This window comes from Petromyzon marinus, chromosome 54 (genome assembly GCF_048934315.1).
Source record: "Petromyzon marinus isolate PM22_M1 ecotype Great Lakes invasive population chromosome 54, UKy_Petmar_22M1.pri1.0, whole genome shotgun sequence".
Lineage (NCBI taxonomy): Eukaryota > Metazoa > Chordata > Hyperoartia > Petromyzontiformes > Petromyzontidae > Petromyzon > Petromyzon marinus.
The window spans coordinates 8,575,494-8,591,039 of NC_133720.1; the positions used below are offsets into that span (position 1 = coordinate 8,575,494).

Consider the following 15,546-nt stretch of genomic DNA (forward strand, 5'->3'; position numbering starts at 1 on the left):
GGTGGTTGCGGCATCGTAGAGATTGTAAGTGACAAAATAAACAGCAGACAATGCGCTTCCTTCACATATCGGTCCATCCGCATAAACAATAAAATAATTGAATTTGTTATATTCTGCACGACGATCATGATTGTTTTGCGTTTTGCATTGTAGAGTTTTGCGTCAAACTAGGACCCATAACTAATAAGGATCTTGCCTATAAACATCAGGCAGTTCACCAGTATTGGTTTAAGCGAGCCAGACTGATGAGACCCTGAATGTGGAAAACGGTCCAGAGTTTTGCTTGTGTTGAATCAATGCTGCTATTATGCATTCCCAGAAGGCTGTGTGATTGATAGGATGGGTAAAAGAGGGACTGATATAGGAAGGGGCAAATTGTCTTTTTCGTTATTTTATCAAGGGGCAGGACAACTTCACACAGAGAATGGCTCCACGAGATTACCCCGAGATTAGTGGCTCTATTTTTTCTGCACCAGTTTTTTAAAAACTGAGATAAATCTTTTTGATTTGTTTTTGGTTGCTGATGTAGCCCAACGGCAGAGCATTCACCAGTTGTTGCAAAGGTTCGCTGTTGCATTTGGCAGGCTGCCCTGGTCAATACTTAGTCACTGCATTTTTGCCCCCACAATTGTATTCCCATAGCACTTCCGGCATGGTAAAGAAAAATAAAATAAAAATCCCATTTTAGTACTTTTCAGCTAGCAGTGTATCACCCTGTGTGAGAGAACCACCCAGGAAGATGATGATCTTATTTCGTATGACTGATGTAGATGCAGAGCAACAACTACAATTTCAGATTCAGGTGGTCAAGTCCGATTACCGTATCAGGAGCAGCGGAGTGTATCATCGCTGTGATGATGTCTCCTTCATATTTGTATTGTTCTGGATGACCACAGTCACACACTACTGGAGAGTTTTTAATTTCCATTTGTGCATCAGGTATCCACATCTGATTGATGTCCGGACTGACATCCAAACCCGGAACACAGTTTCATTTCCGAATGTACACCCGTGACCGAGCGTGTCGTGTGGCTGGCCCAGTGCTCTGACCTTTGTGCCACCTGGCCATCGCATATTTGCCACCCTTATCTATGCCCTTGCACCAGCGTGGATACCAGGGCCAACATCCTGTCAGAATTAAGAGATTCACCAGCATCTTTCCGCACATTACAACAGCATCGTGTAATATGGGGTCGTTACAACACCACTGCCGCCCACTTAGGGCATCGACGACTCGTTTCCACATGACGTGTCAGGCATTATTACATTTCACAGGGCTGAAGAAATTAAAATAGCAATTAAAATCTGCATTATTTTTAAAATTAAAAGAATAAAATAATTGACAGATGACCAATAACTTTCACTTGGCTTGAATTTAAATTCATTTTGGCTAAGCTACTACGTATGAATGTTGAACTTATTTCGCACCATACGTAGCCAACCATGCTAATTGGAGGTGCGGGGGAAGGACAACAAATGAAATACATTTTATTGATTGCGCTTTTGGAAATGGATGTACTAGATGGGGCAACACAGCTCACCCGAACAATAGCCTGCGATGTTCCCAGATTCACGTGTAGTCTGGTATTGTCATCGCCTGGCTTTGTCGTGTTGTGGAAGCTCTTCTGCCATCTGATAAATGCTCAATGCAATATATTGAATTATTGAAATTTCAATATATTGCGTGAATTATTAAATAACATTTCAACAAAATATATGAGCAGACAATACTTCACCTTCTCATATCTGTCCCTCCACATAAAAAATATGAAAGTATTTATTTCACATTCCATCGGCCACACGGGGCGTACGTACTTTCAGTGGCCTTGGTTTATTACAAACAAAACTTTGGACTGGTTTTGACATTCAGTGTCTCATTAGCAGTCAGGCTTTGTTTAAAGCAATGCTACAGGTGAACTGCTAGATGTTAATAGAAAAGATCCCTCTAAGTTATGGGTTATAGCTTGATGCAATCCTATATAATATACAACACAAAATAATAATTAGTGTAAAATCTCTCACTCGCCCCCAACCTTATCCCGTATAGTCTCCTTACCCCTATCCCATTCTCTCTCTCCACCACTGCCCAATACTATTTGTTTTAATGTGTACTATTAACCACAAACATTGTTTCTCCATACAAAAGGTCACCACCTCGTGTGGTTAGAGGAAGCTCCAACCCAAAAAGCAAACGGCTCTTATCGTGTGCTATGTATCTAGCAGGGCATGTAAACATTCACTGTCAAAATTCAGGGTCATGATTCCATTCAATAATCTATTCTTGCTTAACTCCGTCCAACCGAAGTTGGAGGCATTCGTGCATGAGGACCGCGCATCTGTTGGTCCATACCGCGGGTGCTCGTGATGGTGCTCGTAAAGGTGAGCCCCCGTACAAACACGAGGAGTCGGCACAGGCTTGGAAACAGCGTTTTGCTATTGGCAGCTGATGTTTAAAAAAAATAATTTGTATTATATTTTTGCTGTACACAAGAACAAACGCCCACTGCAGAACGTTGGGCAAAATAAACAACCGCACGCACAAATATCCACCAGGCCCATGTACCCAACGCATCCTGGTTGATGAAGGGGGGGGTGGGCAGATAACCCAGGGAAGGGGTGGCGGGAGAGAAACTATTGTCTCATTTACATGGGAAATTTGTGCCGGTAGAATATCTGATGTAAAATTCGTGTTAGTCTTCCAAATTATGCAGATATTGCACTGTTGCCATAATGATGCAAATAATTTAAATAATTCCTGATCAGAACTTTCACCACCAGCGGTGTACAACCCTGCATCAAAGAACATCCGTGGAAGATGACACTACAGGACTACATCTTGACATTGTCAGAATATTCTTTCTATTGAAGGATGTTTGGCCACTTCCTCAATTAGTATTTTGAGTACACAGAGAAAATCCATGATAATTGCAAATTATGTGTGCGGTTGGTCAGATGCGCGGTTGACTGGTCAGATGCATGGTTTAGCAAAGAGTCAGTCATATACTTTTTTCACACAGTTGCTGAGCACAGGCCCCTTCTGCTAGGTGGACAGAGGAGGGCAGAGAGGGATTTGAGAAACTTGCACCATCGTTTCAACTGCCGCACTGAGAACTGGAATCGATCCGGGGACATCTGGATGGCAAGTCCAGCATGCTAGTAACCACTACACCACGGTGGCAGCTCCCATCGTTTCTCAGTTAAAAAGCCAAACACGTTGTGTGTATCGCTCTCGAAGTGTCTACGTGTGCGGCAAAACCGGCAACTGTTTTCTTACATACTCTTTGGGTCTTTCGGTAAAGTCACGTAGATAGAAAAATAATAAAATAATAAATATAAATCCCGACGTTTCGATCGCAACGCAAGCAATCGTCTTCAGGTAAAAAAATACAGCAGGTGGACTGCTGAGGCAGGAAGAAATATAGCGAGAGAGCTACTGCAGCCAAAGGTTATATAGGTTTGAGATGGGTACAACCCAAGGGTAAGTGGACGGGGCTAGAGATGGAATTTGTAAGTAAATATAAGATCGCAGAGCTAGGTATACCTCGGCTATTGTGTTGCTAGAGGTTAGCATGTCAATGTGTTCATGTAACCCCACGGCTACGGTGCTGAAGAAGCGGCCATTGCATTGCTCGAGATTAGCATGTCAATGTGTTAATGTAACCCCACGGCTACGGTGCTGAATAAGCCATTGCATTGCTCGAGATTAGAGACTAGAATGTCAATGTGAGACGGCTCCCGCAGCAGCGGCTGTGTTAATGAGAAACATTCAGCCTATTAAACAACGAGCGTCACCGCCGCATCGAGGAAAAGGGAGCAGCGGCTATGTTAGTGAGACATTTAGCCTGTTAATGTAAAGACATTTAACAAGGTAATGGAACTCAGAGAGTTGGAAATAACTGCTAACATAGGCAAGTAGGATGGAAGCATCACATCCAGTTTTGATTTTACCTGATTAATAACGTCCTTCCAATGATTGTTCAGTTTGTACCCATCTTCTCGATTGAAATTGTGTCTATGTTTATATATCTGGATGGCTTCATGAACAAATCTTTGTTTATAGCCAGTGGGTTTGCATAGTACATTCGTCTTGGAGAAATAAATTTAATGTGTGCCCACAGCGTTAAAACATGATCAGCCATGGCAGAGGTGTTGGTCCTATCGTGTTTCAGATCTGCCTTGTGTTCGCGAACACGGTCTGAGACATGTCGCTCAGTTTCCACAATGTGACAACTGCCGCAGGCACAGCTTAGTTTGTGGACTAGTTTATCTACGTGACTTTACCGAAAGACCCAAAGAGTATGAATTCCTGCAGTCACGAAAGCTTTAAGTCAATGTCTTCTTACAATTAATTTTATTTTTCCGTTTATTTATCTGAGTGTGAGAGCTCACCTTGGCAAAGCGCTGAATCATCACCTCGTGCTCCCACTTCAACTCCTGCATCTCCTGGTCCATCACCTTCAGTCTGGCCTTCGCACTCTGCAAAGTTTAGTCAGGATAAGGAGGCCACGAGAGGTGGCATTTTATTCAAATATTTAACGTGGAAAAATCCCAAAAGCTTAATGTAAGAGCATCAAAAGTGCCAACTGACACACACATAGAAAACATGTATTGATACTATGCAATTTAAAACTTATACACTGTGAATTTATATACTAAACATCACAGCCAGTCAAACACATGAATACTTGAGTTAAATAATTAGGATGTTATAACCACAAAGGGCATATATATTGTTGGAATAACACGATAGTTGTCGATGGTCGATGTGAGGAAAGGAAGCGGCATGTCGATGTACACGTGTCGAGAGGACGGATTCCCAGTGAGGTTATCTTCTTTTAGGAACCCGGTGACCTGAGCTCAATTACCACTCACGACCAACATCAGTGACGAATATTTGAACCGGTGGTGGGTTTCTCCTAGGTCAACCCAGCCTTAAATGGGTACCTGGTTTAGTATGTAAACATCAGCCTTGGGGAGGGAGACGAAGGTGACTGGGCAGGAATGACGCTGCCCCCACCATCCCCTCGTAGGTGCGCCGTGCCAGCCTTCATAGGTCCTCGATAACGGCACTTGCCCCAACAGGCTGTATGGGCTACACAGGGGACCTTTGCCTCTGAATACAAGGGGGGCTCACCGCGAGCAGCGTCTTGTCCTTAGTGTAGTTGGCGAGCTGCCGGTTAAGCTCGGCGACCTCCTCTCGCGCTCTCTGCAGAGGCTCCGTCAGACGCTTGTTTTGCTGCGCCGTCTCTGCCATCTCCTTCTCCAGACGCTCTTCCTTCTTCTTCATGTCCTCCACTTGCTCCTACGTGAGCATGCATACATACGTGCGTGTGTGTGCGTACGCGTGAAGGGTTTGCCGACGACCGGTACCAGCGGTGTTAAGATTGACTTCTGTGGAGGACGCAGTCGGAGGCAGACGCCCTCCAGCAACAACGAAAGGCAGAGGAGCGACACTTACAACAATGAGCGGCGCACCGGGTGGCTAGGATGCAGCAAGTTGGCACAGTAGGGGGCACAGGTGGCGCATGTGCCGATCATCTCAGTCAGTAAACCCATAGAACCTGTGACTGTCCCTTGATCTGCTGCCAGTGAACCTTCCACACTTCACGGGATCGCTTCAAAGTGCACCTAGCCTCGCACAAGCACTGTGATGTCATTGCAACTTAGTGGCAAATGGCTACTTTTGTTGTTTTTTAGGGGCTTAATTCTCCCTGAATATTTCCAATGCCGCCAGTAGGAGCAGGCCTGGAGACAGCAGTAGATTGGTGGGGGCGAATTGTGCATAAATTAGGGTGTCAAGATAAAAAGTTCCGACTCGGTAATATGATCCAGGCTTTCCTGGTTAATTAAAATACTCGACAGTCAAAGCAATTTCATCTTTAAATGTGCATTGAGGAAGTGCTAATTTTCGTTTAGAGCTCTTTAAAGCCAGCAGTCGAAATTCCGTGTTACTATGGCAGGGGGCTCTCTCAAGATGACAACCATTGTTCATTTCCTTCCCATTGTGCTCATTGTGAAGCTGCTAGGTGGATTGTAGCATCGCAGAGGAGAGATTTTAATATTTAATAGATATAATTATATTGGTGGGAGATGTAAAGAAGCTTTAAAGCGTAATGTTTCCCCTGTTGCAACGACCCCAAAGCATAGATCGCTTATAATCTTGTTAGTGAAATTAACCTATTCATCATTTGAAATCCGTTTGCATCTTATCTTATCATGCACTGCGCACAGCTCACCTTGAGCGAGTTGATGAGCGCCAGGTTGTTCAGCGTGATGTCGTTATAGTAGTTCTTGATGTCGCTGAACGCCTTCTCGTGGTTGCGCATGAGGGCGTTGATCTGCCCGTTCTTCCGCTCCTCCACCTCGTGAATCTCTGTCTTTCGGCGGAGGTCCAGTTCGTCGCGCAACGCTCGCATCTTCTTCTCATACTTGGCCTCCATCTCTGCGGGGAACGGAGATGGGTGAACTCGCTCACCCCCGCGTGCTAGGGTTGCTACTTTTTCCACTGTAGACCAAATCTAGATAGATTTCTCAGTAGGGCCCTAGGTCTATCGGAGCTGTGCAGTCTATTGTAATAAAGTTCAACACAATACCGGTGCCAAATCTCGGCACAGATCAATTCCTGCCACCCGACTACAGATGCCAATTCCCAAACTCTCGCGGGATGTCACTGGGTAATGCTGGCCCTAGAGAGGCGTGGCGTGCGGTGTATTGACATCGCAGACACCTCTAGGATGTGGGTGCAGTACCGGCCCTAGAGGGACTTGGTGAGCGCTAATCGATAGCGCTGGATGGCACCACGCTTGGCGTGCAGTGCCGGCCCCTACAGGATAGGGTGTGGGAGTGCCGGCCATGGGAATGGGGTTACTCAGGGCCGGGGCACTCTGGTTGACCCCAGAGGACACGTGACCGGTTATGTCTACACAGGGGCCCCAAGTGGGGGCTAGGGCTGGTCACGTGTCAGGGTCGAGATCCTGCTCGAGGATTCTGGAAGGTGGTCGTGGCCAAGGGCAGGGCCAGCCACGCCACAGAGGATATAAGCTGGGTCCCCCAGAGGGACCGGCGCTGTTGTTCATCCTGAAGAAACCTTCGTCTACGTTCTACGTCCTACAGAGTATAATAATAGGGGTTTCCCCCTTTTTGTTCTGGCAACAAAACTGAAACTTTCTTACGAGGAATCATGTGTGCATTAACCACAATACTTGTAGTAAAAATGCAAAAAAAACACACTCTGATAACATATGCATTGTCCTTGAAACTGATTGGTCCACACCAGAGACGGGGAGGTCTAATGATGTAGAGTCCCTACAGAGTCTCCAACACGAGGACCTGGACCCAAGCTGTGGTCTTGTTGTTATTCTGTTCAGGGGCAGTTACTCCATGTGTTGGCGTTAAATAAATGTGTTGCCTCCAAGAGTACGTCTGCGACTCAGTTTGACTCACTACATAAGTGATAGATATATGCATATATTTAGTTTAACACAGGTGCTAAGCACATACCTGAAAGCTCAAAACTTCAGGTGGCTAACAACACACAGCACTATGAGAGTTGTAATAGATAAGAGTAGATAACGCCTTTGTAGTGAGTCCAACTGAGTCGCAGACGTTATCTTGGGAGCAACACTATTTATTCAATAAATCAACATAACATAACACAACCTACACTTGGGTGTTGAATGCTCATCTAGCCACGCTACGGCAGAACTAGACACGGTTCGCTATCCCGGCCCGGACCACAAGCTGGGTCCCAGACCGCATGGCTAGAGGCTTCTTTACCCGATGTGGATCTTCATCACCAGCAACACGAAGAACCCCGAGTCCCTTACGGGGCCCCCGTTATATCGGCCTGGACTGGGGCTGTCTCCGCCTTTCGCCACACCCACCTTCTAGATCTCTCGAGCTCTTTCCCAAAGGCTCCCCGAGAGCTCTTTTAGACCACGTGACCGCCCAGTGGCCCCCGACCACCGGTGGCCCCCTCCAATATCATCCGGTCACGTGTCGACAGGTCAACCAGCGTATCATGCCCCAAGCTAACCCTGGCTGGCTGACGCTCCCTCTCGCTCCCTCACTGGGAGCCCGCACCGCACACTGTACGTGGTGCCTCCGCGCTGACCAGCACTCACCCAAGCCCCGCTAGGGCTGGTACTACGCCTAGTAAGGGGGCTACACGTAATGCCAACACATTATCCGCCGTGGCTTCGTAAGCCCGGCACCACACAGGGACAATCACAGTCACTACACATTTATTTAATTGAGCGAGGTTATTGAAAGAGCTTTAGGAAAAAAGAGATGATGGGAGGGAAGAAGTACAGCAGTATGAGGTAAGAAGTACACAGAGAAGCGGAGTGAAATGCAGCGTGGTGAGCAAGTGGGTGTGTCAGTGAGAGAGTGGCTGAGTGTGTGGGTGAGTGTGTTTGTGGGTAAATGTAGAAGTGGGGAGTGGTAGTGCAGTGAACTCGGCGACCCGAGTTCGATTCCCGCTCATGGCCAACACCAGTGACAATTATCTGAACCCGTCGTGGGCCTCCCCTAGGTCGACTCAACCTCAAATGAGTACCTGGTGTGGCGTGTAAACATTACTACTAGGGGAAAAAGGTTGCGGGGTGTGGTGCTGGCCACCCACACCCTCATGTGCCGTGCCAGCCTTCATAGGTGCTCAGTAACAGCATTTGCCCCAGCAGTGTGTTCAGGCTATATGGGAGATCTTTATCTTTGTAGAAGTGTGTGAGTGGGTGTGTGTGTGTGCGAGAAGGTGAGTGAGCGAGTGAGGTGAGTGTGCTGTTGCAATCGGCAGTGTGGTGGATGAGATGAAACAGTGTCTGGTAGAGACCGAGTCCTCACCATGGGTGGAGGAATCAGCGAGTGAAGCTCACGGGAAGCAGTAGCTGTGGCAGTCGTGGTTAAAGAGTGATAATATGCTAGACAAGTGCAACAATCACCCTAAATCCATTCTGATGTTTCTGGAACTCGATTTTACTATGAGCGGCTATTTGCAAGTCATTTGTCTAACATTGGAAAATTTATTTTACTTAATATCGATTTATATTTCTGCACCGTTTTAGATTTCTTATGTAACGCGGTTAATCTAATTGTGGGAAAACCACAGTAGGCGACAACCCTGCCAACACGACCAGACAGAGCCGGAGTTCACAGACGGAGCCAACACATCTCGCCCGACCGGTCAAACGCATACGCGACGTCACGCTCGTTGCGACTTGTGCATTACGTGCACATGAATGCACAGTCGTAGGCACAGCAATAAAACACGATAAGCGGCTCGCAATCAAGAAGGTACCAAGCTCAAATATTGGTTGTGGAGTGGGGGGTTGACTCTGCCCATCATCCATCAGTGGTTGATGAGCACTGCTTTGTGAGTGAGTCAATAGTTGGTTGTAATATGGAAAGACTTGCCCCGTCATATGAATCTGGATCTCCACCACTGGCTTAGCGCTGTAAACAGATGAGCACAGCCTAATTACTCATTCTAGAAAGAAAGAACTTCGACTCTGTTGAGTTTTTTTTCACACTATGGGTTTAGTTTCCGACACAAAGGGCAGATGACAAGACACATTCTTGCAGAATGGTGAACGATGATAAAACCACTTCACCATTCCGCCGTGGTATGTTGTGGAACGCCTATCGATATAGTTTCCATGTTTCCCTCCTACGCCTCGTGTCATGCGCGCAAGACGGACACATTTACGGCCAGCGCATTGCGCAGCCCATGCAGAGTGGTAGCAGCCCACGCAGAGAAGTAGCGGCAGGGAGCAGGCATGCTCACAATAAACACTGTCCACGTGGCGCGCGGTGGGGGGGGGGGTACTTTTGTGGGTTTTGTGGGGGTTTTATTTTTGGTACCTCTAACTTGCGTTTCAAAATCATCCCGCAGCTTAGTCATCATTTCATCGTTTTTCTGAAAAGGGAAAACGCAGACCACATCCCCACACATGAATTTCCTCAACAAGACACAATACCATAAGACGCTACAGAGCAAAACTGCAGCCCTGATGTTGCTTGCTCGTGCCACTGCCGGTGGAAGGGTGTACATGTGAGCTTTACACACTCCACAGCAATGGCATCAAGAGCCATATAAACATTTTGTCTCTTACGTTGATGAACAGTTTGTACATTTTTGCTTTATTTGGATCGCTTACTTTGGCTCAAATTTCATCTTTTAGAATTAAATGTATCAGATTGCTTGCCATGTGAGAAACATTTTCTGTAAGAGGGAATTAATGAACCTCCTCGTGGTGTGACATTTTTTGTATTATTATTAGAACTATTTCAAACATTATTTTCAGGAGGGTCCTGCCAAGGTTTCACAGGCGAGGACGACGATTGCTACGTTTCTCCAAATTAATTAATTTGATAGTTTTTTTACCATGATACTGGCACGCAATGGCCTACTCTTCTTCTAATGAAGTGGAAGGATGTGGCAAGGCAGACATAGAGACACAGACAGACATTGAGACACAGACAAAGAGACACAGACATACAATGAGACGAAGACACAACAACAAACGCCATTCGCCACTAAGTGGCGGTGACGTCACCACGACGCTTGTGCCAGGCTATGTGCATGTTGAGGCCACGTGAAGTGTCGAACGTCCGCTGGCTGGAGGTCACGGGGCAGACCCAGGTGCCATGGGTCGACTGACTGAGATGACTGGCTGATGCACCACCTGTGCCCCCTACTGTGCCAACTTGCAGTGCTTTAGCCACCCGGTGCTCCGCTCGTTGTTGTGAGCATTGCTCCTACCCCCTCCATTGTTGTTGGAGGGCGACTGCCTCCAACTGCCTGGTAGCGTCCTTCACGAGCCTCCTCCACAGAGGCCGATCTTGACACCGCTGTTACCAGTCATCGGCAAGTCCACTCAGCTCCACATTCTCCTGTACTCCATCTCTTCTCTAGACCATGCCGCGCCCGTTTAGCCCCCTCGATCCGGTCGAACAAAAGCTGTGTAGGCATGCGGTGGTTGGGCATGTGGGCTACATGACCCAGCCAACGCAGCCTTGCCTGCCGGAGGAGCTCACCGATAGGACTTTGTCCAGATCTTTCAAGGATATGTGAGCTCCTCACACAATCCAGCCTGGTTAAAGCCACGATGGATCGTAGGCAGGCCAGCCTAAATGTTTCTAACCGGCGAAGATGTTCCATTAGGGGAGTCCACGTTTCGCAAGCGTAGAGAAGGGAGAGAATGACTGTGGCCGAGAAGACGTGAAGCTTCGTGCGGATCGACAGACCAGGTAGCTTCCACACAGCGTTACGCAACCGATGAAAAGATATTGCCGCTCGACTGATTCGAAGTGAGACCTCTGCTGTCAAACCGGAGCCGGTCATGAGCACACTGCCCAGGTATGGGAAACTCTCCACTCTCTCCACATCTGCCCTATCACCAATTGGGAGTTGTGGGGGTGGAGTGTCCGATGGTACAAAATACCCAGGCAGGTGCTTAGTTTTGGTGGGGCTAATAGTAAGTCCCCACCTCTTAGTGGCAAGCTCCAGGCTCACCAGCAGCACCTCCAACTCCTCCTCTGAGTGAGCAGCAATTACCAGATCATCGGCATACATAACATGGTTGAGCAGTAGGGAGCCATCCCTTGACCGCACCCGGGCATCGATCAGCCTCTCATTGTATCTGTACCAGATGGAAATTCCTCCGGTACAGCTATTGAAGGCTTCACGAGCTACGTGGTCGAAAGAGATGTTAAATAATGTGGGAACCAGAGGATATCCCTGTTGCACCCCAAGGTGAACAAGGATCCTGGCCACGTAGTTTTACCCGGGCCCGCTCACCATCATGAAGGTCCTTAATGATCGTGAGTAGCGGGTCAGGGACTCCGAAAGCACGAAGAACAGCCCAGGGCCCAGGCCTACTGATGGTATCATAGGCGTTGACCAGGTCAATAAAGCAGAGATGTAGGGTCTTGTTGGAATTCCCTACACCTGCTGTAGCAGACGGACAGAAAATATGGCATCTGTGTAGGACCGCCCTTTCCTGAAACCACATTGGGGCTCCGCAAGCCTCTCCTCAGCGTGCCTGGCAAGGCGATGTTGAATAATCCTTGCCAGGACCTTTCCCGGCACACTGAGGAGTGAGATGCCTCTGTAGTTGTTACAGTCTGTGTGGTCCCCCTTCTTAAAGAGGGGGACCACCAGGGCATCCTTCCAATTCTGCGGAACCCGTCCAGTGGTCCAGACCATTGTTATGATGTCATGTAGGGCAATCTGTGCACAAACGTCACCCTCCCTCAGAATTTCGCTTGGGAGATCATCTCTGCCATTCCTGGTCTCAGGCTCTGAATCGCCTTCAGTACTTCCTCAACAGGTGGCACCTCAGGGGGTGACTTCCTCTTCCAATATTTGAGGCACCACAGCCTAAGCAGGGTTATCTCCACTTTGTCCCACGTTGTTTTCCAGACTGGGGGATTTCCCCTCCCCTAGGATCTCCCAGAAATGCTCAGCAAATCTGCAAACCTGTTCCTGGGGGTTGGAGCTTGGATCACCGTTCTTTCCCCTAATGATGGTAATAGGTGTGGAGCTGCAGGTTACTTTTTTGATGGCATTAAAGAACGATTTGCGATCGCGGGTCATTGAGGCAGACTCAATCTCCTCAGAAACCCGCAACCACCAACCATCCTTGCAGTGCCTCACGGCTCTCCGAACCTCTGAGCAAAGACTGTGGTAAGCCTCCTCATTCTCTGATGTGGGGGCTTGTCGCTTATTCTCAGCCAGCCTGGACACCTCCTCTGTCAGCCATTGCAGCTGCATGAGCCACAGTCCTAAACCTCACCCATTTCCCCTCGACATCAGGAGGAGTGGGGGACGATGCCAACCTCAGCCGCAAGCGATGATAAAATTCTCGCTCACAACTTTCATCAGCGAGCTGAGATCATGCCACTATGGGTTTGAATTGGGTCCTGGGTGTACACTCACCACCGGCGTAGAAGAATACAAGGCGCATCTTACAGATGACAAGTCGATGGTCAGTGAGCAGATCAGCTTCACGGTAAGTCCTGGTGTCAAGGACATGGGCCCGCATCCGCTGTTCCGTCACTATGTAGTCCAGCAGATGTTCTTGCCTGGACCCGGCATGCATCCATTATGTTGTATGGATGCGCCGATGCCAGAACAGCGTGTTGGAAATTACAAGCCCATGGGCTGCACAAAAAATCTAGCAGCCTACTACCATTGTTATTGAGCTAATCTGGACCATGTCTTCCAATCATTCCAGACCAGGTGCTAGCATCATGACCAACTCGGGCATTGAAGTCACCCAACAAGATGACTCTATCCCAAGGGGCCACTTTAGCCAGCACCTGTGACAGGAGGTCATATAAGGTCTTGCCTGCATCCCTCCACAGATGTTCGTTTTCGGTGGCGGCATAAGTAACCACGACTACCACTCCTCGCTTTCGATTGATGGGAAGGCAAGCCCAAAGAAGCCTGGGGCTTACAGCTTCCCACACCTCACCGCCATGCTGCCACGCCTCCTTCATTCTTTTGTTCAGAAGAAGAGCCACACCCTGTTGTTTGGCAGTCTCCTGCCTCGAGTAGAGGACAGTCCACCCCTCATGGTGGCAGGAGCCAGAGCCGGTCCACCGGACCTCCTAAATACCACGTCCATCCAGGCGGTACCGGTCCAGCTCCCGACAAAGGAGTGGCAGCCTCTCCTCCACAGTGAGCATTCGAACATTCCACGTGGCCATCCGAAGTGGCTTTTTGTTGTTTCTGGAGGAGCCCCGAGAGTAAGGATTCAGTCTCCTGGCTCCGCCAAATGGGGTTTGGCCAGGAGACGTCACAGACGTCTGTCCCCCTGGGGCCGCCGGCACAAGCTTAATACGTTTTTTACATTGTAGTTTTGTGGTAGTTAAAAGCCCCCATTTGGCCGCTGTGGTGGTTACAAACGCCATGAGGGGAATGGCCAATCGAAATTGGCCCTCTCCCATGGCACTGCCCACCACAGCGTTGCCATCCGGAACCACGAGGAGGTAGGGGGTTGTTTTCATGTACAGGTGCCGGATGGATTGTTGTGTCGCAGTAACGTCACAGGTGGCAATGGCTTGGGGAGGCCTTCATTTAGCAGTGGATAGACCATGGTTGGTGATAATGATGATTAGCAGATGTTGGGGGTGCGCAGGCTGTGAGCGCACCAGCGTGAGGTTTCTGATGACGTCCTCGCTGGACAGCTCGTGCTCCTTCATATCGACGAGTAGCGAGCGCAAGTCTCGGCGCAGGCCGCTCTCCTTCTCGCGCTGCTCGCGATGTGCCAGCGTTGTAGCCACCGTGCCCTCGGTGCGCAGCTCAGCCACTTTGTTCTGATGCTCGTAGAGCAGGTGCTTTACCTTCTGCTTGTACACCTGCACAAGATCAAGATCCAGATGTCATCGCGCCCAAAGACATTGATGCCACCACCAAACATTCTCCATCACACCTCCACCACCACACCTCCTCCATCACACCTCCTCTATCACACCTCCACCACCACACCTCCACCACCACACCTCCTCCATCACAACACCTCCATCACACCTCCTCTATCACACCTCTACCATCACACCTCCACCATCACACCTCCTCCATCACACCTCCACCACCACGCCTCCTCCATCACAACAACTCCATCATACCTCCACCACCACACCTCCACCACCACGCCTCCTCCATCACAACAACTCCATCACACCTCCACCACCATGCCTCCTCCACCACCACACCTCCACCACACCTCTTCCATCTCGACACCTCCATCACACCTCCTCCACCACACCTCCTTCATCACACCTCCATCATCACACCTCCACCACCACGCCTCCTCCACCACGGCTCCACCATCACGCCTCCACCACCATGCCTCCACCACCACACCTTCATCACACCTCCTCCACCACACCTCCTCCATCACGACACCTCCATCACATCTCCACCATCACACCTCCACCATCACACCTCCACCACCACACCTCCGCCACCACGCATCCTCCACCACGCCTCCTCCACCACACTTCCTCCATCACACCTCCACCATCACACCTCCACCACCAAACCTCCTCCACCACGCCTTCTCCACCATGCCTCCTCCATCACAACCTCCTCCACCATGCCTCCACCACCACACCTCCACCACCACATCTCCACCACACCTCCTCCATCGCACCTCCATCACACCTCCACCACCTTGCCTCCTTGCTGCCAACGCGTTCTCTCCGCAAGCTGCTGCACAGTCGACACGCGAACTTTAATATATGAATAAATCTTGACTTAAAAGCTTTCGTGACTGCAGGAATTCATATTATTTGGTTCTTTTGGTAAAGTCACGTAGATAGGTTCAAAGGAAATAACAAAATAACAAAGAAACTATGACATTTCGATCGCAACACAAGCGGTCATCCTCAGGAAAAGGGGGGTTAGCTTCTAAAGACAACTGTTTATAAATATTTGAAATTGGCGTTGCCTAAATGTCAGCAGCCAATGTTAATGTAAGTTGTGGGCAAGCGACTGCGGCGGTGGGTTTCCACTAATCAAAGGGCTGCCAGGTAAAAATG

General features: G+C 48.8%; 1 protein-coding gene across 1 annotated transcript in view; it reads right to left on the reverse strand.

Annotated features, from left to right (window-relative positions):
• Positions 1-15,546, reverse strand: part of DRC4 (dynein regulatory complex subunit 4) — a 32,464-nt gene that overhangs the window by 11,827 nt on the left and 5,091 nt on the right. Inside the window, exons 4-8 of the mRNA XM_032974442.2 lie at positions 14,155-14,361; positions 9,859-9,913; positions 6,237-6,442; positions 5,135-5,302; positions 4,390-4,476 (exon numbers count right to left, since the gene is read on the reverse strand). Of these exons, the coding sequence (XP_032830333.1) occupies positions 4,390-4,476; positions 5,135-5,302; positions 6,237-6,442; positions 9,859-9,913; positions 14,155-14,361 (723 nt within the window). The remainder of the gene's footprint in view (positions 1-4,389; positions 4,477-5,134; positions 5,303-6,236; positions 6,443-9,858; positions 9,914-14,154; positions 14,362-15,546) is intronic.